Source organism: Macaca nemestrina, chromosome 5 (assembly GCF_043159975.1).
Source record: "Macaca nemestrina isolate mMacNem1 chromosome 5, mMacNem.hap1, whole genome shotgun sequence".
In the NCBI taxonomy this organism is placed as follows: domain Eukaryota; kingdom Metazoa; phylum Chordata; class Mammalia; order Primates; family Cercopithecidae; genus Macaca; species Macaca nemestrina.
The window spans coordinates 77,384,092-77,409,530 of NC_092129.1; the positions used below are offsets into that span (position 1 = coordinate 77,384,092).

General features: G+C 42.3%; 1 protein-coding gene across 5 annotated transcripts in view; it reads left to right on the plus strand.

Annotated features, from left to right (window-relative positions):
* Window positions 1–11,777, plus strand: part of LOC105478739 (synaptojanin 2) — a 118,580-nt gene extending 106,803 nt beyond the window's left edge. For 2 of the 5 annotated variants that reach the window (XM_011736347.2, XM_011736350.3), the window contains 4 exons: window positions 1,375–1,487; window positions 2,561–2,669; window positions 5,609–5,787; window positions 8,243–9,093. In XM_011736347.2, the coding sequence (XP_011734649.2) occupies window positions 1,375–1,487; window positions 2,561–2,669; window positions 5,609–5,787; window positions 8,243–8,989 (1,148 nt within the window). In that variant the 3' untranslated portion in view covers window positions 8,990–9,093. Of the gene's footprint in view, window positions 1–1,374; window positions 1,488–2,560; window positions 2,670–5,608; window positions 5,788–6,514; window positions 7,006–8,242 lie in introns of those variants that run through there. The other 3 variants (XM_011736349.2, XM_011736346.2, XM_071096647.1) reach the window with 3 other exon arrangements.
* Window positions 11,778–25,439: the final 13,662 nt, after the last annotated feature.

The following is a 25,439-nucleotide window of genomic DNA, read 5'->3' on the forward strand; positions in this document are numbered from 1 at the left end:
GATCCACTTCCATTTTACCACCACTGTTTACTTCTCCCTCCCCAAAAATGTCATGATCAGACTTAGATCTTCCTAAGCCGTTACTTCAGAATTGGGCTTATCGTGGCTGACGTCACAGTAGTAGCCAATGGCAAGCCACAAGCCCAGATATAAAATAAAAACAACCTAAAAATAAAATGTATAAGTCATGTATTATTGCGGAAATTTTAGAGATAATTACAAAGAAGAAGAAAATTTTAAAATTCACTTGATGACCTACAGATAATAGTTGTTACAAAAGACTTCTTTTTCCAGTTACGTATATCTGTAGCAACATACTTTTTTTTTTTTTTTTTAACAAAATTGGCTTGGCGTGGTGGCTCACGCCTGTAATCCCAGCACTTTGGGAGGCCGAGGCAGGCAGATCATGAGGTCAGGAGATCAAGACCATCCTGGCTAACACGGTGAAACCTCGTCTCTACTAAAAATATAAAAAATTAGCCGGGCGTGGTTGTGGGCGCCTGTAATCCCAGCTGCTTGGGAGGCTGAGGCAGGAGAATGGTGTGAACCCAGGAGGCGGAGCTTGCAGTGAGCTGAGATCCGGCCACTGCACTCCAGCCTGGGCGACAGAGCGAGACTCCGTCTCAAAAGAAAAGAAAAAATGGGTATTAATACCCATTTTCTCTGGTCGGTTGTCTTTTATTTAATGGGGTTATATTTTCTGTGTCATTAAGTGTTCTAAAACATTTGTTAATGGCTGCGAGTATATTTTAACAGTTTATTCCCCTGCTTTGCAATTTTTTTTTTTTTTTTTTTTTAAGATAGGCTCATTCTGTCCCCCGGGCTGGAGTGCAGTGGTGCGATCTTACAGCTCACTGAAGCCTTGACCTCTCTGGCTCAAGCAGTCATCCTGCCCCAGCCTGCCAAGTAGCTAGGACTACAGGCACATGCCATCAGGCTTGGCTATTTTTATTCATTTATTTATTTATTTTGTAAAGACAGTTTCACCATGTTGCCCAGGCTGGGGTTTTTGAAATATTTTTTTCCCCACAAAATATTTTAAAACTCTGGTCCTAGTAACAGTGTTTGGAACCATTTCAAAATCGATTGGTTTTTATATCAGATCTGAATCCCCCAGGATGTTAAAGTTTGCATTCTAGTAATGCTTCTCCAGATCATCTACATCAATAGGCACACACGGGTAGAATCAAGTGAGAAACTCCACAGAGAGTCAAGGAAGGCTCTGTGGGTGCCCGAAGTGCCGAGTGAGTATTCGGATCTCACCATGTCTGTGGTCTGCTGGGACATCCGCCTCGTCTAGTCGGGCTCCTGGCAGCTGACTGGAAAGTTGTGCCTTCACTGAGATTGAGACTCTGCCCTCATTGGTTTTTACAGCCGGTTTAATGGTGAAAAAGTCGGCTTCAGATGCGTCCATCTCCTCTGGCACCCGTGGGCAGTATTCAATTTTGCAGACCGCAAGACTTCTGCCAGGAGCACCTCAGCAACCAGTGAGTTCTTCTGCATATATTTCAAACCTACGGGTTTTGTCCCCAGGATAGTGTGAGGTCTCTCTTCTCAATGAATATATAGATTTATGTGTCTTTAACCCTCTACCTGCTCACCGTCTCATCTCCACACCCCATGACCCTTCCTCACAGGTCCTCCATAGGGCTTTTAAATGGTTGTATGTAGTGTTCTAGAGAAAATCACTGTTGATGAAAAATCTCAAATATCCCTGGTTTCTAGACTCATCCATTTCTCTCTCTTCCCATTCTTGCCTCTGCCCTTGGTGTACGGCCAGAGCGTTGCTTGGTAGAAGGGAAAATGGGAGAAATTCAGGTCATCATCCTGGGAAAATGATGATCATTCTGGAGTCAAGTTGGTTGAGAGAAGAGGCTAAAAGGAAATGTAAATAATGAAGTTGGGGAAAACAGTAGGAAGAGTAACAGCCATAGAGGACTGTGGAGGTGCAGGGTTCCAGAGGGTCCCATGAGCTGCTGGGGAAGAGAGCAGGTGAAGGCGGGGGAGTAGAGGGGAAGCCGGGTGCTAGGGGGGAAACTGCTGTGACTGGGATGCCTCTGGGGTGCTGGGCCTGGTCAGGTGCTTGTGCAGCCCCAGCAGGTGCGGGGGTGACTGGAGGCCAGTGGTTTACAGTAGTGAAAATAGGTCATTAAGGCACACCAGATGCTGGATGAAGAAGTAGAAAAAAACACTTTTAAGGAAATACATATCTGGAAGCTATTTTAATAACTCAGCCGGACCGTGGAAAGAGTGGCCTCTGATTTTGCTTTCTGACTTTCACCTGGTTATTGAAATAAAGATAGAAGATGGTCTGTCCATATACAAAAATCGGTAACCACCCAGCTTTGGAGACCAGGGTCATCAGGTCTACGTAGTGTGGCACTCTTGGAAAGAGAGTGCTCCAGGGAAGAGAGGATTGCAGGGTGTGGTGGAGGCTGAAGTTTGTATGGTCAGCATCGTCTGGTGGAGCCCTGCGCAGATGCATAGGTAGCAAATACGTCCCATGAGGCTATCTGCCTGCCTGTGCTGATACTCTGCTCTTCCTCATTCTGTCCTCAAGCCCAAGGCTCGGACTGGAATAAGTAAACCTTATAATGTCAAGCAGATCAAAACCACCAATGCCCAGGAGGCAGAAGCAGCAATCCGGTGTCTCCTGGAAGCCAGAGGAGGTAGGTGCCTGGGGGCAGTGGAAAAACCGATTCTTCTTTTCATCTCACCACTAAAAATGGTCTAGAAACAAAAATAACTCTTTTTATTCTTCTGGAGGCAATCTTAAATGAAAGCATCCTTTAGCAACATTTTATATAAATCTATACTAAGATTGATTGTTCATTTAAAATTGTATTTTCAAAATTCAGTATGTGTATAAAAATCATCCCAGGGCTATTAAGCAGCATCTAAAGGAGAGACTGAAATAAACCAGAATGAGTTTTTAAAAAGGTGAATGCTGCTGGCACGAAGTCATTCAGCCAGCTTTATAAAACAGACAGTTACGGTGTTTGACCTAATTTCAGGCACAAAATCTACCTTTTAAATCACTGGCAAGTGGAAATAAAGTTTTTAGTGACAGGCAGGGACCTCTTTCCCACCACACTGTTTTTTGTTGCTGTTACTTAAACCATGTTAGTCAACTTAGGCTCTCCCCGGCTTCATTCATAATCACTGGTAATTTACACTTTTAGTTTTGGCCTTGGCTTTGTTCCAGAATCTCCTTTGGCAAGAGGAGAATGTGTCCTTTTTGTGGGTTTGTTGTTGTTGTTGTTGTTGAGACTGAGTTTCACGCTTTCACCTGGGCTGGAGTGCAGTGGCGCAATCCCAGGTCACTGCAACCTCCGCCTCCCAGGTTCAAGCAATTCTCCTGCCTCAGCCTCCTGAGTAGCTGGGACTACAGGTGCGCACCACCATGCCGAACCAATTTTTGTATTTTCAGTAGAAACATGGTTTCACCATGTTGACCAGGCTGGTCTTCAACTCCCAACCTCAGGTGATTCACCCACCTTGGCCTCCCAAAGTGCTGGGATTACAGCTCTGAGCCACCACGCCCGGCTGAGTGTGCCCTTTGAAAAGGTGTGAGCAATCACCATTGCCTCATTTGCTTTTAGTCAGCATGTTTAACTTCTTTGAAATTCTCAAATAATATTTAAGGGGGCATGAGTTAAAAGGTTGAGAACTACTGTTGTAGAATGATACTGCCACGAATGGTTTTTTTTTCTTATTTTAGAAAAATAACTAAAACTAGGTCGGGCGCGGTGGCTCACACCTGTAATCCCAGCACTTTGGGAGGCCAAGGTGGGCGAATCACGAGGTCAGGAGATTAAGACCATCCTGGCTAACATGGTGAAACCCCATCTCTATTAAAAATACAAAAAATTAGCCAGGCGTGGTGGTGGGCGCCTGTAGTCCCAGCTGTTCAGGAGGCTGAGGCAGGAGAATGGTGAGAACCCGAGAGGCAGAGCTTGCAGTGAGCCGAGATCGCCCCATTGCACTCTAGCCTGGGCGCCAGAGCGAGCTGTCTCAAAAAAAAAAAAAAAAGAAAAAGAAAGAAAAGAAAAATAACTAAAACTATGAATATAACAACCCAAGTGTCCATCAGCTGGTAAATGGATAAACAAAATGTGGTCCATCCATTCAATGGAATATTGTTCAGCGATTAAAAAAAAGAATAGGGCTGGGCACAGAGGCTCATGCCTGTAATCCCAGCACTTTGGGAGGCCGAGGCGGTCGCATCACGAGGTCAGGAGATTGAGACCTTCCTGGCTAACACGGTGAAATCCCGTCTCTACCAAAAATACAAAAAAAAATTAGCCAGGCGTGGTGGTGGGCGCCTGTAGTCCCAGCTTCTCAGGAGGCTGAGGCAGGAGAATGGCGTGAACCCGGGAGGCGGAGCTTGCAGTGAGCCGAGATGGCACCACTGCACTCCAGCCTGGGCAACAGAGCAAGACTCCGTCTCAAAAAAAAAAAGAAAAAAAAGAATGGGGCCTGATACCTACTACCTCATGGGTGGACCTTGAAGAGATTATGCTATGTGAAAGAAAGAAAAAAAGGCCACATAGTGTACCATCCCCTTTTTATGAAATGGCCACAGCAGGCAAATTCATGGGGTCAGAAAGTTCTTCGTGCTTTCCAGGGACTGGAAGGAGGCCTGGGTGGGGAGTGGCTGTTGACGGGTGTGGGGCTTCTTTTTTGTGTGATGAAAATGTTCTGGAGTTAGAGAGTGTGATGGTGGCACAACTCTGTGAATATACTAAAAACCAGTGAATGGTACACTTAGAAAGGGTGAATTTCACAGTATGTGAATTATACGACAATAAAGCTGTTTAAAAAAAAAATGCTAGAGATGTAGATGTTAGTAGAGGTTTGAAATCTACCTACAGTCCCAGCTTAACACTCTCTTGGTCATGGCCCCATTGAGATTTTTTTATGTTTGGATGATCTACCCTGAGAAATGTAAGTACACATGAGACTTTGCATATGATTTCAGGGTCATCCAGACTATCCACAGACCCCAGATCACTAGGAAGGTGAGCGTGAAAACCTGGGGCTGCTGGGTGCAGTGGCTCATGCCTATAATCCCAGCATTTTGAGAGGCCAGGGCAGGAGGATTGTTTGAGTCCAGGAGTTCGAGACAAGTCTGGGCAAGAGTGAGACCCTGTCTCTACAAAAATTTTAAAATTAGCTAGGCGTGATGGTTCCCACCGGTAGTTCCAGCTACTTAGGAGGCTGAGGTAAGTAGATTGCGTGAGCCCAGGAGTTCCAGCAACATAACGAGACCTCATCTCTACTAAAAATTTTTTTTAATTAGCTGGGCATGGCAGTGTTCACCTGTAATCCCAGCTACTAGGGAGGCTGAAGTGGGAGAATGGCTCGAGACTGGGAGGTTGAGACTGCAGTGAGCCATGATCATGCCACTGCACTCCAGCCTGGGTGACAGAGCGAGAGCCCATCTTAAAAAATAAAAAAGGAAAAATGCTGGGGCTGAACCTAGCTGGTTACTCCTGAAATACATTGAATTAGTAAATGACCCTTAGGATGTAGACTGTCTAAAGATGAAGTCATGCAGTGAATTGCCTTGTCCTTTACACTTCGGCCATGTGGTTTAATGTTTCAGGCACTTCCGAAGAAGCCCTAAGTGCCATGGCTCCAAGGGCCCCCGAAGCATCATCTGAACCAGAGCCCACACCGGGGGCAGCCAAACCAGAGACCCCACAGGTGCCCCCGCTCCTGCCCCGTCGACCCCCACCCAGAGTTCCTGCCATCAAGAAGCCAACCTTGAGAAGGACAGGAAAGGTAAAAGCCTGGTAACATAAAACCTCTTACTCCTAAATTGCTCACATGTCTCGATAGATAAGAATTGTGGCCTGTAATCCCAGCACTTTGGGAAGCTGAAGTGAGCGGATTACGAGGTCAGGAGTTCCAGACCAGCCTGACCAACATGGTGAAACCCCGTCTCTACTAAAAATAGAAAAATTAGCTGGGTGTGGTAGTGCACACCTGTAATCCCAGCTACTCAGGAGGCTGAGACAGGAACCCGGAGGCCGAAGTCGCAGTGAGCCAAGATTGTGCCACTGCATTCCAGCCTGGGCGACAGAGTGAGACTCCATCTCAAAAAAAAAAAAGAAATTCCCTATGGACAGCCTCATGTTCATGAGTCCTAGACACAGGCGTGTCTTTGGGGAAAGGTCTGACAACTGCTTCCTCCCTCATATCCTACTGTGTCTTGGCTCTGGCTGAGAAGAACGAGGAGTCCACTGTCTTGCAGATTGTCAGTGTGACGAGAACAGCTTGGAGGCATTATGCTTCCTAAGTGTTCTGAGTCCCCAGAGGGAACCACGGTGGGATGCTTTTCCCCACGTGTTCTGGTACCACCCATTTGCATGTGGTCTGTGTTGTGTGCACATGGTTTCAAGGCATTAGAAAAACAGTAACTGATTCCCAGATTCGCCATGTTCACATGCTTTCGTGTGGCCTCAGTCTACGAGAGGATCCACAGCTTTTCTTGCCACTTTTCTTGCAGATTGTTTTTTGCTCTCGCTCTCAAGCTTCTCAGCCTTGCTTACTGCTTCAAAGACATGAGTTTGTAAGGACAGTAGCAGCCCAAAGACTGGCATCTGTAGACACATCTGGATCTTCCGTTTGATCTCAGTGTTCTAGTAACGGACCCTCGGTAATCCCTTCCTGGTCGTCACAGCACGATGCTGCTTCTCTCCTAGAGAGTGTGAGGGGGGCTTCGGCTTCATTCTTGACAGCGCTTGCTTTGTATTTCCTGGGTTGCTCTTCTGTCCTACATTGGCTCATTACCATCCATCCCTTGTCCATGCCTCCTTACAAAGTGGACCTTTTTCCTCCGCCTTTTCCCCGTTCAGATGCTCCTCGACTTAAAATGGGGTGATGTCCCAATAAACCCATCGTAAGTTGAAAAATATCGTGTCAAAACTGCATCTAATACACCTACCAAACGTCATAGTCTTGCTGACCTTGAACATGCTCAGAACACACACATTAGCCTACGGCTGGGCAAAAAAAAAAAAAAAAAAAACATTCAACACAGCCTATTTTATAATAATAAAAAGAAAAGATCAAACTTCAAAAATCGAAGTATGCTTTCTATGGAACGTTAGCACTTGCACACTAGGGTAAAGTGGAAAATCCTCAGTGGAACCATTGTAAGTCGGGGACCACCTGCTTTGTCTTTTCTTGTAAAAGCCAGGAGCAGAAATGGATTCATTTTCCCAGCCTGCTGCACAGGAGTTAGAGTAAAAGGCTGTTGGAAAAGCGACTTTCTTTTTTTTTAGTTTGTTTTCTAAAGAACCTAAAGAAACACCGAAACGCCAATGTTTAACTAGTCTACTGATCACCTTTTCTGTACGAAAGCTTCATTTTGCCTGTGCAGTTGTTTTCTTTGTGATAGATTTGAACCAGAACCAAGGCAGTGTCAAGATTTCCATTTTTTACCAATATTTAAGTATAAAAGATTCAAGGAGCCAGGCACAGTGGCTCACGCCTGTAATCCCAGCACTTTGGGAGGCTAAGGCAGGCAGATCACCTGAGGTCAGGAGTTCGAGACCAGCCTGACCAACATGGTGAAATCCTGTCTCTACTAAAAATACAAAAATTAGTCAGGCATGGTGGCGGGCACCTGTAATCCCAGCTACTCCGGAGGCTGAGGCAGGAGAATCGCTTGAACCTGGGAGGCAGAGGTTGCAGTGAACTGAGATTGCACCATTGCACTCCAGCCTGGGGAACAAAGCGAGACTCCTTGTCAAAAAAAAAAAAAAAAAAAAAAAATTCAAGGAGAAAGTATATCCATTAGTCCTTCAATCAGCTTAGTGTTGTAACACAAGTTACTTCACCCTAGCATGGTACAGACCATGAATCAGCCCAGGTTGCATCTTCAAAGAGTGTTTTCAGAGAGGTTTGCTTTCAATAAAGGAAGAGCATAACCCCATTTCCTAAAGTGACAAAGAAAAGTTTCTCTGATTATTTACTGTGGCCCTGGTTTTAAAATTTCCACTCATTTTCATTGGACCTGCTGGTATGACCTGATACATGTGTGTTTCTCCTGTGCTTTTTCTTTTCCTTACCTGGTGACATTTCTGGCACCCCACACATTCTCAAATCTCGAATTTGCTAGAATGTCAGCTTGGTCTCATCTCTGTTCTCTGCTGACCACTCAGTGTTCTCTGATCCTCAGCTGCCCAGGTGTTGGCTTCTTATTTACACTCTTTGTCCCACCTTTTCTCAGCCCCTGTCACCGGAAGAACAGTTTGAGCAACAGACTGTCCATTTTACAATCGGGCCCCCGGAGACAAGCCTTGAGGCCCCTCCTCTCGCGACAGTCCCTCAAGTCCCTCCTGTTCCCAAACCAAGAACATTTCAGCCTGGGAAAGCCGCAGAGAGACCAAGCCATGGAAAGCCGGCATCAGACGAAGCCCCTCCTGTGGCAGGAGCCTCCGTGCCGCCCCCTCTGGAGGCACCATCTCTTGTGCCCAAGGTCCCCCCGAGGAGGAAGAAGTCAGCCCCCGCAGCCTTCCACCTGCAGGTCCTGCAGAGCAACAGCCAGCTCCTCCAGGGCCTCACTTACAACAGCAGCGACAGCCCCTCTGGGCACCCGCCTGCTGTGGGCGCCATTCTTCCACAAGGGGACTTACTCAGCACTTCATCTGCTACAAGCCCCGACAGCGATGGCACCAAAGCGATGAAGCCAGAGGCAGCCCCTCTTCTTGGTGATTATCAGGACCCCTTCTGGAACCTTCTTCACCACCCTAAACTGTTGAATAACACTTGGCTTTCTAAGAGCTCAGACCCTTTGGACTCAGGGACCAGGAGCCCTGAAAGGGATCCCATAGACCCAGTGTCAGCTGGCGCTTCAGCTGTGAAGGCGGAGCTGCCACCAGATCATGAACACAAAACCTTGGGTCACTGGGTGACAATCAGTGACCAAGACAAGAGGACAGCACTGCAGGTGTTTGACCCACTGGCAAAAACATGACTGAGCAGCTTTGAAGGCTGCCCTCCTATAGAATGCATACCTTCCTCCCTCTAGGGAGATACCTATTTAAAGGCACACTGGCCAAAACATTTGTGCATCTGTCACTCTTGTGTCGTTTACAAAAATCGTGTCTCTTATTCAGTAAGATGGTTAGTCAGCCACCAAAATATCTTTCACTCAAGACTTGTACATCTGAAGTTTCCTCTTCAAAGAGTGGGAACCTTCCTGTTAAATTTGGTGTATGGATTTTAAGAAAGGAATCTAGCAGATGAGGCCCAAGAAGTTCTCACCCATTGAGTTTTTAAATGGTTGTTCAGTTCATGTTGTACGTGGTGGGTATTTGTCTTTTGTTTTATTTGTATTTTACAGATTTGGTATAACATTTTGGGGAGCCACCTGATGTATAAAGTAAGGATTAGAGAAAGAGGTCATTGGGACCATTAATAGCTGTCCTGGCCCACTTAAACAAGGTTACAAAAAATCAGAGTCAACCTAATGACTAGACAGTACATTCCCATGAGCCTTCGTGTTTAACTGTGTACATGTGCATTAACCTTGATGATGGGTGAATCCTGGGGGAGCTGGGGTCATACACCGCTTTGCCTTTAAAGCATATATCATTAGCTTAACCTTATTTTAAACTAGCTGAAGCCTCCTGTGCCGTGTCTTAGACATTGCATCCCCTTTCAATTATTATAATCCTGAGCCGTGGTGTGCTACTGGAACCAATTTTTATCCACCATCTAGTCCTTATTAAATGAAACCTCACAGATCCTTTTTTCCACTTATATTCCATGCATACCACATAAAAGCACACAGTGTGAAAACTCGTGCTGACACGTGATACTGATTCTCATTGTTAGAATATGGAGAGTGTTTCAACCGCGTCTGTCCAGCTGGAGCTTCAGGATGGAAAGTGTTATGTGTCCCTGCATATAAGAATCCCCAGGCCAGTGTTTCTGGGTTTGCTTGTCTATATGTTTATTAGGTTTATTTTTTGCCTATACATTTTTCCCACGTTTCCAACAGCACTTCTCACCTATTCAATAACTGAAAAAGACATTACCATAGTGCTTTACATTTTTAAAGTAATGTTACAAAGTCTAGAATCCATTTGGATCAGATACCGTGTTTTTGCTATTTAATAAGAAGTTCACTAGTGAAATCTTACTGTACTGCCTGTCGTATCTGGGAGCCTGGTACAGAGGCTTGTACAGCCGTGATCAAGTGTCATCCCTCACATGACTGGGGAATGTCTGTCCTAAACACTGACCGCTAGGATGGTAAGGATCATCTTGCCTGGGCTATGCCATGCTCTTGTTACCAATTAGACATCTGGAATTTCAGAATTAGTTTTCATTGTCACTATCAAGATATATTGCAGATTACTTAAATCTGGCCGTCAAAACAAAAGTTACAACACATATCTCTCTTCATCTGAAAACTAATACCTGGAAAAGGATAACAGAAAAAGGAATCCGTGACCCACAGAGTTAGACAGATAAGATGCATAGTTAACCAATCATAAAAGGCGGTGTTTAAGTGATCAGGATTCCTTTAGTGGCAGTTACGTGCTTTATATGGCTTTTACCTCCATAATAAACACAAGAAATAAACAGAATGGTCCTTAACAGAGTCTGGGGGAGAGAGCAAGATGGGTTGCTTGGAGAAGCTGGTTTGCCAAGATACACATCGCTATTAACAGAGTCATAAATGAAATGAAGAATTCATTCAAATGCTTTTTTCCCTATAACCTCTTTTCTCACCAAAAAGGAGGTAAATTTGAAAACAGATAAATGTAACAACCAGTCAAAGAAACAGGGGAAAAGTAAGCTCCTCCAAAGATGCTTGCAGTGCTGGAAATAGATCTCGTTTTTAGGTTTTCTCCTTGTTCCAGATAGCACATAAATGGGACAGAGAATAAAATTTCTGCTAAAATAGGTGCTCATTTACTAAGTAGCTCTTCAGAGTCTGACCGTACGTAAAAACACACAGAATTGTGTTGACTTGGGGAGGTGAATCACAAAGAAGTTACAAGGAGTTTAAGAGTTAAATGTTATTTGATCATGACTGTCAAATTTAGTGAACAACATAGATTGGATTTGGAGTTGGTAGTAGGTATAGTTCTCATACCAGAATTCTCTTTAAAAAAAAAAAAAAAAAAGGACAATTGGAATTGCCTTATGTATTTTTAAAATCAATGCTTACTAGCTGGTAGGATTCCCAGGTCAGCGGCAGAGTTGATTAAATAATCTTGACAATGAGCAGCTGCCGTCTTGGGGACTTCATTCTGTGGTTTTTTAAATATTTCATCTTTGATGCTACCATCCAGGGCTGCTTGTTGTGACCTTGTAGCTTATTTCGTTCCTGCTGTTCTCTAACGTGTGCAGTTCACGCAGACTGGTTTAGGTACTTCACAACTCACCATTGTTCTCTGACCCCAAGCCTAGTCCCTTTTACATCACCATCTTCTCAGGTTTCTTGCCTATTCTTAAAATATGTTTTGGTTAATGATTGACTTAGGACATCAGCTCAAGCAATTCCTGTAACAGTTGAAAGTTGTTGAAGTTCAAGGCACATAATAAAATTCTCTCTGATGTGTGTGTAAGTATAAACAAAGTACTATATCAAAGCGTTTGCTTTATAATGAAGTCATTTCATCTGTAAGGAAAGCTGCAAAGACTATTGGGGGACTAGTGATTAATAAAATCCTGTAATATTTTTTGAAGTGAAAATTTGTACTGAAGTTGTACGTAATACCTATTAAATGTTTTTGTCTTTTTTTTAATTGGGTTTATTTCTTTTCAGATATGAAGAGAACCTTAGAATATCTTTGGCTACCTTTCTGTTCTGGATCAAATGCAATTACTAGTTATTTAGTTATTCCTCTTGAGTTTGGGGTTTTTTATTTTTTTTTTTTGAGACAGAGTCTCACTCTGTCTCCCATGCTGGAGTGCAGTGGTGCGATCTTGCTCACTGCAACCTCCACCTCCCGGGTTCAAGCAATTCTCCTCCCTCAGTCTCCCTAGTAGCTGGGCTTACAGGCATGTCCCACCATGCCTGGCTAATTTTTTGTATTTTTAGTAGAGACGGGGGTTTCACCATACTGGCCAAGCTGGTCTCAAACTCCTGACCTAGTGATCCGCCTGCCTCGGCCTCCCCAAGTGCTGGGATTACAGGCGTGAGCCACTGTGCCTGACCAGTTCATTTTTTTAAACCATCAAATTAAGTTCAAAAAACAGAAAAGGAATCATTTTGTTAAGAATTTATGACTTGAATGCTGCTAGCAGGGCTACTGCCATAACATATAATAATTTTATGCTACATTATCTACAAGACTTGAGAGATGCTAGAATTCATTTTCTGTTCGATTTTATAGCAAACTTACAAAAACTGAACTGCTAGCTTGAGTCCATTACAGCATAGAGGCAGGAGAAGTAAACACTCTTCAAGTTCTGTCTAGGTTTGCTCTGAGCTAATGAATACAAATGTTCTCTGATGATTTTCAGGAATAAGAATATAATCTCTAATAAATATGGCTAGTCCTTTCTGACCAGTAAGGAGGCATATGAATTCACTAAATCTGACAGAGAGTTGCAGAAACTTCCTTTCCAAGGGAGTGGGGGAGATAGGTTTAAAATGCACCCTCATCCAAGGCAAATTGTTTGCTTGGATCTCAGTGAGGTAATAAGAGTACAAATGAGGCTGGGCACGGTGGCGCATGCCTGTAATCTCAACATTTTGGGAGGCCGAGGCGGGTGGATCACCGGAGGCCGGGTGTTTGAGACCAGCCTAGCCAACATGGTGAAACCCTATCTCTACAAAAATACGAAAATTAGCTGGGAGAGGTGGCGCACACCTGTAATCCCAGCTACTCGGGAGGCTGAGGCAAGAGAATCCCTTTGAACCCAGGAGGCAGAGGTTGCAGTGAGCTGAGATTGCGCCACTGCACTCCAGCCAGAGTGTGACTCTGTTTTGAATAAATAAATAAATGAGTATAAATGAGAGAGTAATTGTGAACAGAGGGTTAGGGAAGATTTGGGAGAAGAGTATTAAGAATTTTGGGCCAGGCGTGGTGGCTGACGCCTGTAATCACAGCACTTTGGGAGGCTGAGGCAGGCAGATCACGAGGTCAGGAGATCGAGACCATCCTGGCTAACATGGTGAAACCCCGTCTCTACTAAAAATACAAAAAATTAGCCAAGCATGGTGGCGGGCGCCTGTATTGCCAGCTACTCGGGAGGCTGAGGCAGGAGAATGGCATGAACCTGGGGGGCGGAGCTTGCAGTGAGCTGAGATCATGCGACTGCACTCCAGCCTGGGCGACAGAGCGAGACTCCGTCTCAAAAAGGAATTTTGAACTATTTTTAAAATATATTTTCAGAGGTGCTTTATGTTCACAGCAAAATTGCACAAAAAGTAGAGTTTCCATATCCTCCCTACCCCAACACATGCACAGCCTCCTCTACTACTGACATCCTCCCACCAGAGTGGTACCTTTGTTTCAGTCAGTTGACTACATTGATACATCATCCTCCCAAGTCCATAGTTTAGGGTTCACTTTTGGTGTTGCACATTCTATGGGCTTGGACAAGTGTATAATGACATGGATCCACCATTGCAGTATTATGCAAAGGAGTTTCAGTATCCTAAAAATCCTCTGGTTCCCACCTATTCATCCCTCCCTCCCTCTCAATCCCTGGCATCCACTTATCTTTTACTGTCTCCATGGTTTTGCCCTTTCCTGAGGTCATAGAGTTGGAATCACACAGTATGTAGTCTTTTCATGAGTGGATAGCTTTTTTTTTTAGTGCTGACTATAATCCATTGTCTGGATGTACCAGTTTATCCATTCTCCTACTGAAAGACATCTTAGTTGCCTCCAAGTTTTGGCAATTATGAATAAAGCTGCTATAAACATCTGTGTGCATGTTTTTGTGTGGACATAAGTTTTCTGTTCATTTGGGTAAATACGAAGGAATGTAATTGCTGGATCATATGGTAAAAATATGTCTGTAAGAAACTGCCAAGCTGTCTTCCAAAGTGGGAGTACCATTTTGCATTCCCTCCAGAAGTGAATGAGAGTTCCTGTTGCTCCACATCCTCACCAGCATCTGGTGCTGACAGTGTTTTGGGATTTTGGCCATTTTAACAGGTATGTAGTAGTGTCTTGTCTTAATTTGTGGTTTCTTAATGACATGATATTGAACATCTTGTATGTTTGCCATCTGTGCGTCTTCTTTGGTGAGGTATCTGTTCATATATTTGGTCTGGTTTTTAAATGGATAAAGTTCATTTTCTTACTGTTGAGTTTTAAGTGTTCTTCATACCTTTTGGATAATAGTCCTTTATCAGATACATCTTTTGTAAATATTTTCTCTGAGTCTGTGGCTTGCCTTTTCATTCTCTTGACATTGTCTTTTGCAGAGCAGAAAGGAGGATTAAGAATTTGAAAGGTAACAGAGTTGATTAAGAGGAAGGATGTTAGCCAATGGGAAAGATGATTTCAGAGGACTTTATAGTTTAGGATTTTATTCTGTGTATAATAGAAGTTTATTGTAGAAATATCTGAATAAATCTGTGTGGTAGAATGGTTAAAGTTATAGGCTTTGCCTGGGCTAATGGCAACTCTTCAAAGCATCTGGAATATAGTTTAGAAATGGTATGAAGTGAGCCCAACACTTTCTTCCTGAGGGATGTTTGTAGGAGGACCATTTGTTAAGTAATAAACCATTGCTCTTGCTTCCTGAATTAGGTTTCTCGAGGGGTTATTCAATTTTATTGACGTTTTCAAATAACAACTTTGGGATTTATATATCCTTTCTATTGTTTTCTTTTCTTCCTAGAGACAGGATCTCAGCCTGTCACACAGGCTGGAGTGCAGTGGCATGATCATAGTTCACTGTAGCCTTGACCTTCTGGGCTCAAGTGATCCTCCCACCTCAGGTCCTAAGTAGCTGAAACTATAGGGGCGTGCCACCATGCCTGGCTAGTTTCTTGTATTTTTTGTAGAGAGAGGGTTTTACCATGTTGCCCAGGCTGGTCTCGAATTCCTGGCCTCAAGCAATCCTCCCGCCTTGGCCTCCCAAAGTGCTGGGACTACGGGTGTGAGCCACCATCCCCAGCTCCTTCTGTATTGTGTTTAAAAATATTTGGCCAGTGCAGTGACTCACACCTGTAATCTTAGCATTTTGGCAGGCAGATCATTTGAGTTTAGGAGTTCAAGACCAGCCTGGCCAAATATGGGAAAAACCTATCTCTACTATAAATACAAAAATTAGCCAGGCATAGTGGTGCACACCTGTAATCACAGCTACTTGGGAGGCTGAGGCACAAGAATCGCTCGAACCCAGGAGGCAGAGGCTGCAGTGAGCCAAGATTACGCCACTGCACTCCAGCCCGGGTGACAGAGGGAGACTGTCTAAAAATATTTTTTTCTTTGTTTTTTTTAAACATCTTTCATTAATTTTAACATTAACTTGGATCTGTTTTGCACTTTGAATATTGTTCCTTTCCTAATCTTAATAGTAGAACTGGGTTTTTTATTTTTAGTCTTTCATAGTTCATAATAAAGATATTTAATTAAACGTTTTCCTTTGATTTTGGCTTTAACTGCACCCTACACATTTTGGATGGATTTCTCCTTGTCATTAATTGCTAGATTGTAATTTGTCATTATTTTCTCTTTGATCCATTGGTTATTTAGGAGACTGTATAATTTCCAAGTAAATTGTTTTTTTGTTTTGTTTTGTTTTGTTTTGGGGGGGTTTTGTTGGCATTTTAAGTTGCTTACCCCTAATTTTATTGGCCTGTGATCTGAGACTATGACCTAGAAGACCATCTACTTTTAAAAATGTATTAACGTTCGATGTGGCCTTGTGCAGAATTGATTTGTGAAGTGGTTTCATCAATATAATTTTTTTTAAGCATAGGGTAAAGAAGTGTGTGTGTGAGAGAGAGAGAGAGAGAGAGAGAGAGAAATTGATTTGCTGTCAACTACACTCTACCTGCTGGAACAGGTCTTTGTGCAAGGCAGATCTGTGGGGGATGGTGAAGGCTCTACTTCTAGTTCCAAAGTGATGCCCTCACCTTGCTCCTACCAAGATTCCTTAGATCTTGCTGAATAGATGTTTTGCAATTTGTCATAAGCCTTTTGGTCAATCTCTAGAGACATTGAATGATTGCTTCTGCTAATTCTGAGCAGTTTAATAGATGTCTTTCTGGGGGAGAGGTTTCCCTGAGCAGCTCATGCAGCTGTTCCAGAATGTAGACCCTTTGAGCTCTCTGTGTTCTGTGCCATTGACCTGCTAGTCTGTCTATCTGTGTGCCAATACAGCATTGTCTTATTTAAGTTTGATATCTAATAAGCATTCCCACCATATCCTTTTTCTTTAAGAGTATTTTGGCTATTTTTGAGACTTTGTATTTTTATATCTTTTTTTTTCTTCTTTTTTTTTTTTTTTTTTTTTGAGACAGAGCCTCGCTCTGTCGCCTAGGCTGGAGTGCAGTGGCGCAATCTCAACTCACTGCAAGCACTGCCTCCCAGGTTCACACCATTCTCCTTCTTCAGCCTCCTGAGTAGCTGGGACTACAGGCGCCCCCCACCACCCCCGGCTATTTTTTTGTATTTTGAGTAGAGACGGGGTTCACCATGTTAGCCAGGATGGTCTTACTTCGTGATCTGCCCGCCTCGGCCGCCCAAAGTGCTGGGATTACAGGCGTGTGCCACCATGCCCAGCCTATATCAATTTTAAAATCAATTCAAGTTCCATTTTTTAAAAACCTGTTGGACTTTGGGAGGCCGAGACGGGTGGATCACGAGGTCAGGAGATTGAGACCATCCTAGCTAACACGGTGAAACCTCGTCTCTACCAAAAAATACAAAAACTAGCCGGGCGAGGTGGTGGGCGCCTGTAGTCCCAGCTACACGGGAGGCTGAGGCAGGAGAATGGCATAAACCCGGGAGGCGAAGCTTGCAGTGAGCTGAGATCCGGCCACTGCACTCCAGCCTGGGCGACAGAGCGAGACTCCGTCTCAAAAAAAAAAAAAACAAAAACAAAAACAACAACAACAACAACAACAAAAACCTGTTGGAATTTTTGGGATTGCATGGAATAGAATAGACAGCTTTACAGTATTGAGTCTTCAGTCCAAGCACATCTCTTCATTTAAGGTTTTCCTTGATGTGTCTTAGTTTTTAACTTGTTATAAAAAGTTTCGGACATACATGAAATCAGAGGGAATAGTCTGGACCCTCGCGTATCTGTCACCTGGGATTTAACAGTAATAACACTTTGCTATATTTGCTTTATATATTTTTCCTTTGCTGAAATATTTTAAAGCAATTCTGCTATTATACTTGACTCCTCGGTACTTTCAACATGTCTCCAACATTTTCTTTCATAACCTTAATGTCATTATTATATCTAACAGACAATAATTCTTATTTTAAAATTCATTTGCTGTTTTTTACTACTATACTTATAGACTTTTTATACTGAATGCATCAGCACCCTTGCCAAACTCTCAAAATTCTAACAATTTACTGTATTTTGATACACCTAGTATACTATCAATTATCAGATACACCATTTATGTACCATCATTCTTAAGAAGGCTTCCAACTAAATTATGACTCAGTATGTATTGCGAGATGCAGCCCAATTACAGAGATGTTAAAATATTATAAAATGTGTCTTGGAATTGATAAAACATGGCATCTGTGGATTCTTTTGGATTTTCTATGTAAATAATCATATCAGCAAACAATGAATTTTGTTTACTCCTTTCTCATCCTTGTATCTTTGTGTCTTTTTCTTACAGAGTTGGCTAGGATATTTAGTACGATGTTAAAAATGCTGCTGGTAGGCATTCTTGTGTTATTCCTGTTCTCAGAGGAAAGATGTTAATATTTTTACCACTAAGTATGGTGTTTATTGTTGTTTTTTTCTTTAAATGTCCTTTATTGAGAAAATTCTCTTCCTGGCTTGCTAAGTTTATCTTTTGCATGAATAGTGGTTGAATTTTATCAGATATTTTGTGTGTATTGCAACGATTATGATTTTTCCTTTTGTTTAATATGGTGAATTACATTGATCAATTTTTCAGTGCTAAGCAAACCTTGCATGCATCGTGTAACTCCAACTTGGGCAGATTATTTTATCCTCTTAAATATTGCTGACTTTAATTTGTCGATATTTTTGCTTGGGATTTTTGCAGCTACATCCGTAAGTGAGAACAGCTTGTAACTCTCCCTTTTTTATACTGTCCTTGAATGGTTTTGATACCAGTTTTGTTAACCTCATAAAATGAGCTGGGGTCTACACTCTTTTCTATTAACTGGGAAAACTTGATAATATTGGAACAATTTCCTCCTTAAACTTTCAGTAGCACTCACCAGTCTAGTTCTGTCTAGGTTTGTTCTAAGCTAATTAAAATATAGGTCATAAATGTTCTCTGATGATTTTCAGCAATAAGATTATACTGATAATCTCGAAGTAATAAATATGGCTAGTCCTTCCTGACCAGTAAGGAATAGTACATTGAATTCACTTGGGCCTATAGTTTGTGAGATTTTAAAACCACTTATTCTATTCCTTGTATAGGAATAGGACTATAAAAGCAGCACACCAACATGGCACATGTATACAAATGTAAGAAACCTGCACGTCGTGCACATGTATCCTAGAACTTAAAGTATAAAAAAAAAAAAAAAAGAATAATAGTTCCCATCTTGCTCATTCCTGTTCACATAGAAAAGATGTCCATGATACAGTAATTAAGTTAATAAATAAGTTTCAGAACTGTGAGAAAAAAAAGTTTTCTACTTCATGGGCAACTTGGGTAAGCTGTATTTTCCTTGGAGTTTTCTATTAAAAATTTAATAATATTGGCCTGAAAGTATTTCTTAATATCCTCTTATCTTTTAATGTGTGCACGGTAATGGTATTTCCTCTTCGTTCCTGATATCGGCAATTTGTGCCTCTTTTTTCACTTGATTGGTCTAACGGTTTGTCAACTATTAGTCTTTTCAAATAGTCAGCTTCTAGTTTTGCTGAGGTTCTATTTTGTTTTTTTCTATTTCATTAATTTATGTTCTTTTAAAATTCTTCCATCTATTTTCCTTGGTTTTATTTCACTGTTCATTTTTCTAACTTCTTGAGATGCTTAGCTCATTTGACCATATGAGCTAATATGGTCAAATGTGAAAAGAATATATATTCTCTATTCCTTGGATACAGTATAGGGCTCTAAATATTCCAGCAGGTCAAGAGAGGTGTGTTAAAAATCTCCTGTGGCATCTGTTTCTTTTTGTAGTTTTCTCCATTTTTATAGTATATAATTTTTATGTCATGTACTCACATTCATACACAATTAAAATTTACCATTTTCCTAGTGAATTTAATCTTTTTTGTTTGGTTTTTCTGAGACAGAGTCTCACTCTGTTGTCTAGGCTGGAGTGCAGTGTGGCTCGATCTTGGCTCACTGCAATCTCCGTCTCCCAGGTTCAAGTGATTCTCCTGCCTCAGCCTCCCAAGTAGCTGAGATCACAAGCACACGCCACCAGGACTGGCTGATTTTTGTATTTTTATTTATTTTGAGGTGGAATCTAACTTTGTCGCCCAGGCTGCAGTGCAGTGGCATGATCTCAGCTCACTGCAACCTCCACCTCCCATGTTCAAGCAATTCTCCTGCCTCAGCCTCCCAAGTAGCTGGGATTACAGGGGCCCACCACCATGCCTGTAATTTTAGTAGAATTTTTGTATTTTCAGTAAAATTTTTGTATTTCTAGTAGAGATGGGGTTTCGCCATGTTAGTCAGACTGGTCTCAAACTCCCAACCTCAAGTGATCCGCCGGCCTCGGCCTCCCAAAGTGCTGGGATTACAGGCTTGAGCCACCACACCCAGCCTGAATTTAATCTTTTATCACCATGAAGTAACCCTCTTTTTCTCTAATAATAATTATTCTTGCCCTGAAGTGTTCTGATAGCTACACCAGGTTTCTTTTGGTGTCTGTGTGACGTCTTTTTCCATCTTTTTTATTTTGAGCCTTTCTGTAGCCAATGTGTCAAGATGGGTCTCATAAACATACAATAGGGTGTTATTTCTTACCCAGTCTGACATACTCTCTTTTAACTTGGGCATTTAGTTCATTTACATTTAATGCAATCATTACTATATTTGGGTTTTAATTTGCCATGCCATTTTGTGCTTTCTCTTAGTACCATCTGTTCCTTATTTCTTTTCCCCTCGGTTTGTGCCTTAAGATTTTTATTTATTCCCCTTTTTCTCCTCTCCTAGTTCGGAATTTATTATACACTATTTTTTGTCTATTATTGGTTATCTTAGAAACAAGACATATCATTAAATTCTCAAAGTCGGCCGGGCGCGGTGGCTCAAGCCTGTAATCCCAGCACTTTGGGAGGCCGAGATGGGCGGATCACGAGGTCAGGAGATCGAGAGACGATCACGGCTAACACGGTGAAACCCCGTCTCTACTAAAAAATACAAAAAACTAGCCGGGCGAGGTGGCGGGCGCCTGTAGTCCCAGCTACTCGGGAGGCTGAGGCAGGAGAATGGCGTAAACCCGGGAGGCGGAGCTTGCAGTGAGCTGAGATCCGGCCACTGCACTCCAGCCTGGGCGACAGAGCAAGACTCCGTCTCAAAAAAAAAAAAAAAAAAAAAAAAAAAAAAAAAAAAAAAAAATTCTCAAAGTCTAGTGATAGTCATTATTGTTTTACCTTTCTCATGAATAATGCAACAACCTTGGAGCATTTTAACTCCATTTATTCACCCCCAACTTACACACTATAGTTGCTGTGCATTTTAATTTTACATATTTTAACACCTACTTGATACATTATGTTTTATGAAATTTTTATTTAATTTTTCCTAGTAGTTACCTCTTTTTTCACTCTGCATTCTTTCTTGAATTCCAGTGCCTCTGGCTGGATCATTTGCCTTCTGCCTTCCATTAATGAAGGTCCGCTGGCAGTAAACTCTTTTGCTTTATATAAAATGTCTATTTCACCTTAATATTTTAGGTGTTTATGATTTTTACTGGATGTATAATTCTAGATTGGAAGTGGTTTTCTTTTAGCACATTGACAATATCTTTCCAATGTCTTCTGGCTTTCATTGACTGATGACTTCTCAACAGCAGCAATTTTAACTGTTGTTCTTTACACTTTTTTCTCTAACTACTTTTAAGTTCTTCCTCTTGTCTTGGCTTTTCTGCAGTGTCCCTATTCTCTGTATAGATGCATATTTATTTTTATAACCTCTGTTTCGGATTAACTTCTTCAGTCTGTGGATAAGTGTCTTTCATCAGTTCTGGAAACTTCTCAAACATTATCTCTTCAAATACTGCCTCTAAGACATTCTCTCTCTCCTTCCGCTACTCTAACCTTATGGCAGACTTTCTTATCTTTTTGCTTGTCTATGTCCTTAGTCTCTCTTCCATATTTTCTACCTTTAGTTTCTCTGTACTATGTTCTGAATACTTTCTCTTTCTGACCTCTCTCTCTTCCAGTTCACAAACTTTCTTCAGGTGTAATCTAATTTCAACTAGTTTCCTTGTCTAGAATCTATTTCTATTCTAAGTCAAATCTACTTCAGACTTTCTAAAACCTAAGTCATTATATAAGCCTGTGTATGAAGATATTTCAACCTTGTGTTTTAAAAAAACATGCTAAGCATAGTTGTTTAATCATCTGTGTCTAATAGTTCCAGTATCTCAAGTTTTGTTTATTTATTTATTTGGCACAGGGATCTGTTCTGCTGCTGTTCTCATTCATGGTATCTTATTTCCTTGTATGCCTGGTTATCTTTATTCACTGATAAGGCATTTGAAAAACTATTTGTAGGAATAATTTAAAGGCTGGGGTGAATATATCCTCCTAATTTGCTTTGGTCAGATGACTGGAGACACTCCCAGTCTGGAATCCTCTTAACTCAAGTGGTGGGCTTGGGATTCCTTGAATCACCCAAGAGTCACGAGCACAGTATATTTCCTTCTAGGTCATCCTTACTTTGTGTATATAGCCCTCTGCAGTCCCAGCTTAATGTGTTTGGGACTATCCGACTCCCTTGGCAAGCCCTGGTCTTTAACTTCTGTCCCTCTTACCTTGGGAATTTGCGAAAACCATAGCTCCATTTCTTGGTTGCTGCTTTTGGCTCTGCAAATGACTTCAAAGTGGGACCTTGTACAAAGAGACCCAACTAAAGAAGTTAAGTGGGCTCAGAAATACAGATCCCTGCTCTATGTCCCAAGCCATATGCTGGAAGAAGAAAGGCCTTCTAAAAATTATCTGCTGAGCTGTGATTGCGCCACTGCACTCCAGCCTGGGTGACAGAGACCTTGTCTCAAATAAATAAACAAATATTATCTGCCCACAGGGGACTTTCTTTTTTTGTAATTGTCTGCATACTGAGGTTGCCAAATATGTGAGTGGCACCCTTGCCTCAAGCCAATGTAGTTCTGCTTGCTGGTCTCCTCTTCAGTTTGTTGCCTTTTCCTGCACCTTTTTGTTTTGTTTTGTTTTGTTTTTTGAGGTGAAGTCTTGCTCTGTCACCCATGCTGCATGATCTCAGCTCACTGCAACCTCCACCTCCCGAGTTCAAGGGATTCTCCTGCCTCAGCCTCCCAAGTAGCTGGGATTACAAGAACCCGCCACCACGCCTGGCTGATTTTTGTATTTTTAGTAGAGACGGGGTTTCACCATGTTGGCCAGGCTGGTCTTGAACTTTTGACCACAGGTGATCCACTCTCCTCGGCCTCCCAAAGTGCTGGAACTACAGGCGTAAGCCACCACGCCCAGCCTCTTGGACTCTATTTCTATAGATAAAATAATGGGCCAGGCACAGTGGCTCGCGCCTGTAACCCCAGCACTTTGGGAGGCCAATGTGGGCAGATCACCTGAGGTCAGGAGCTCAAGACCAGCCTGGCCAACATGGTGAAACCCTGTCTCTACTAAAAATACAAAAATCAGCAGGGCGTGGTAGCACACACCTATGATCCCAGCTACTCGGGAGGCTGAGGCAGAAGAACTGCTTGAACCCGGGAGGCAGAGGTTGCAGTGAGCCAAGATTGTGTACTCCAGCCTGGGCAACAGAGCAAGACTCTGTCTCATAATAATAATGATGATGATAATATTTTGGCCAATAAATCATTATTTTCTTTGTAGCTCTTTGATTAAAAACATTTTGTCGGCCGGGAGTGGTGGCTCACGCCTGTAATCCCAGCACTTTGGGAGGCTGAGGCGGGCGGATCACGAGGTCAGGGGATCGAGACTATCCTGGCTAACACGGTGAAAGCCCGTCTCTACTAAAAATACAAAAAAAATTAACCGGGCATGGTGGCGGGTGCCTGTAGTCCCAGCTAATTGGGAGGCTGAGGCAGGAGAATGTTGTGAACCCAGGAGGCGGAGCTTGCAGTCAGCCAAGATGGCGCCACTGCACTTCAGCCTGGGCAACAGAACGAGACTCCATCTCAAAAAGAAAAAAAAAAATTTCCTCTAGATTCTTTAATTGTCCTCACTGGGAGATTAGATCCAAATGATCTATCCTGCTATTACTGAAAGCAGAAGCCTGTTATTATTATTTTTTTGTTTTTTTGAGATGGAGTCTCACTCTGTCGCCCAGGCTGGAAGTGCAGTAGCCGGATCTCGGCTCACTGCAAGCTCTGCCTCCCGGGTTCATGCCATTCTCCTGCCTCAGCCTCCCGAGTAGCTGGGACTACAGGCGCCCGCCACCTCGCCCAGCTAGTTTTTTGTATTTTTTAGTAGAGACGGGGTTTCCCCGTGTTAGCCAGGATGGTCTCGATCTCCTGACCTCGTGATCCGCCCGTCTCGGCCTCCCAAAGTGCTGGGATTACAGCCTTGAGCCACCGCGCCCGGCCTATTATTTTTTAAGATATCTTTTTCACTAATATTCCAGTTTATGTTGCAATAACTTGATCAATAAGCACAGTGGCTATTATTTGGATTTTGACTTTTATAGAGCTTTCTTTTTAGAATAAATTGTATATCAAAGTAACAAATGCTCAGCTGGGCACAGTGGCTCACGCCTACAATCCCAGCACTTTGGGAAACTGAGGCAGGTGGCTCACTTGAGGTCAGGAGTTCCAAACCAGCCTGGCCAACATAGTGAAATCCCCCATCTCTACTAAAAATACAAAAATTAGCCGGGTGTGGGTGGCAGGCACCTTTAATCCCAGCTACTTGGAAGGCTGAAGCAGGAGCATTGCTTGTACCCGGGAGGTGGAGGCTGCAGCAAGCCGAGATCATGCCATTGCACTCCAGCTTGCGTAGGAGTGAGACTCTGTCTCAAAAAAAAAAAAAGTAATAAATACTCATAAAATTAAGCATTAAAGTATTAAGTTAAAAGTTCACCCAAAATCTATCCAAAAGTAATCATAAACATTATTTTAGAAATCTATGTGTATTATATATTATAGTGTCTGGGATTTTACTATACATATACACAGACATTTCTAGAATATAGATATAAAACGTGTTTATTAAATGTAGATTATTAAATATATTAAATATATATTCTAGAATACATATGTATTTAATGTTTAATATTTACTAGATGACATAGAATGCTATGTCATATAGTAAATTGTTTAATATTAATGACATAGTATGATGGCATACTATATGTCATTATCTAATAAACTTAATTTACTTTAAGCTAAGGTAAAACTAGAAGTGCACAGTATTCCCCAAGTTCTTGCAGGTTTGAGCATGCCGGTCCATTACCTTTGTACCCATTTCAAGGGCAACTTAGCTGGGCACACAATTCTTTCTCTCCAACATTACTGTTTTCTAACATAAGTGTTTTTGTTTTTAGGGTTTTTGTTTGCATTTTAAAGTGTGCTATTTTCATTCTTTTTTTTTGAATGTCTGGATTTAATTAAGAAGCAAATTTGTCAGGAAAGGCACATAGGTCCCTATTCCTTGAGGTGATGTTCACAATGCCTGTCTATTGCCTTTACAATTGAATAACTTACCTATTATCTTCTAATTATTTTATTTTGCTTCTGCATCTATTGTGGTTCCATATCCATCCAGCCACCTCTCTATTAATAGAATTTTCATCCATTTCTTTTTCTTTGAGACAGAGTCTCGCTCTGTCGCCCAGGCTTGGAGTACAGTAGCGCAATCTCAGCTCACTGCAACCTCTGCCTCCTGGGTTCAAGCGATTCCTCTGCCTCAGCCTCCCAAGTAGCTGGGATTACAGGTACGCACCACACCTAATTTTTTTTTTTTTTCCAGTAGAGATGGGGTTTCACCATGTTGGTCAGGATGGTCTCAATCTCCTGACCTCATGATCTGCCCACCTTGGCCTCCCAAAGTGCTGGGACTACAGGCATGAGCCACCATGCCCGGCCCCATGTCTGTTCTTTAATGTGCTGTTTCTACTTCTGTAATTGTGCTGATTTGAT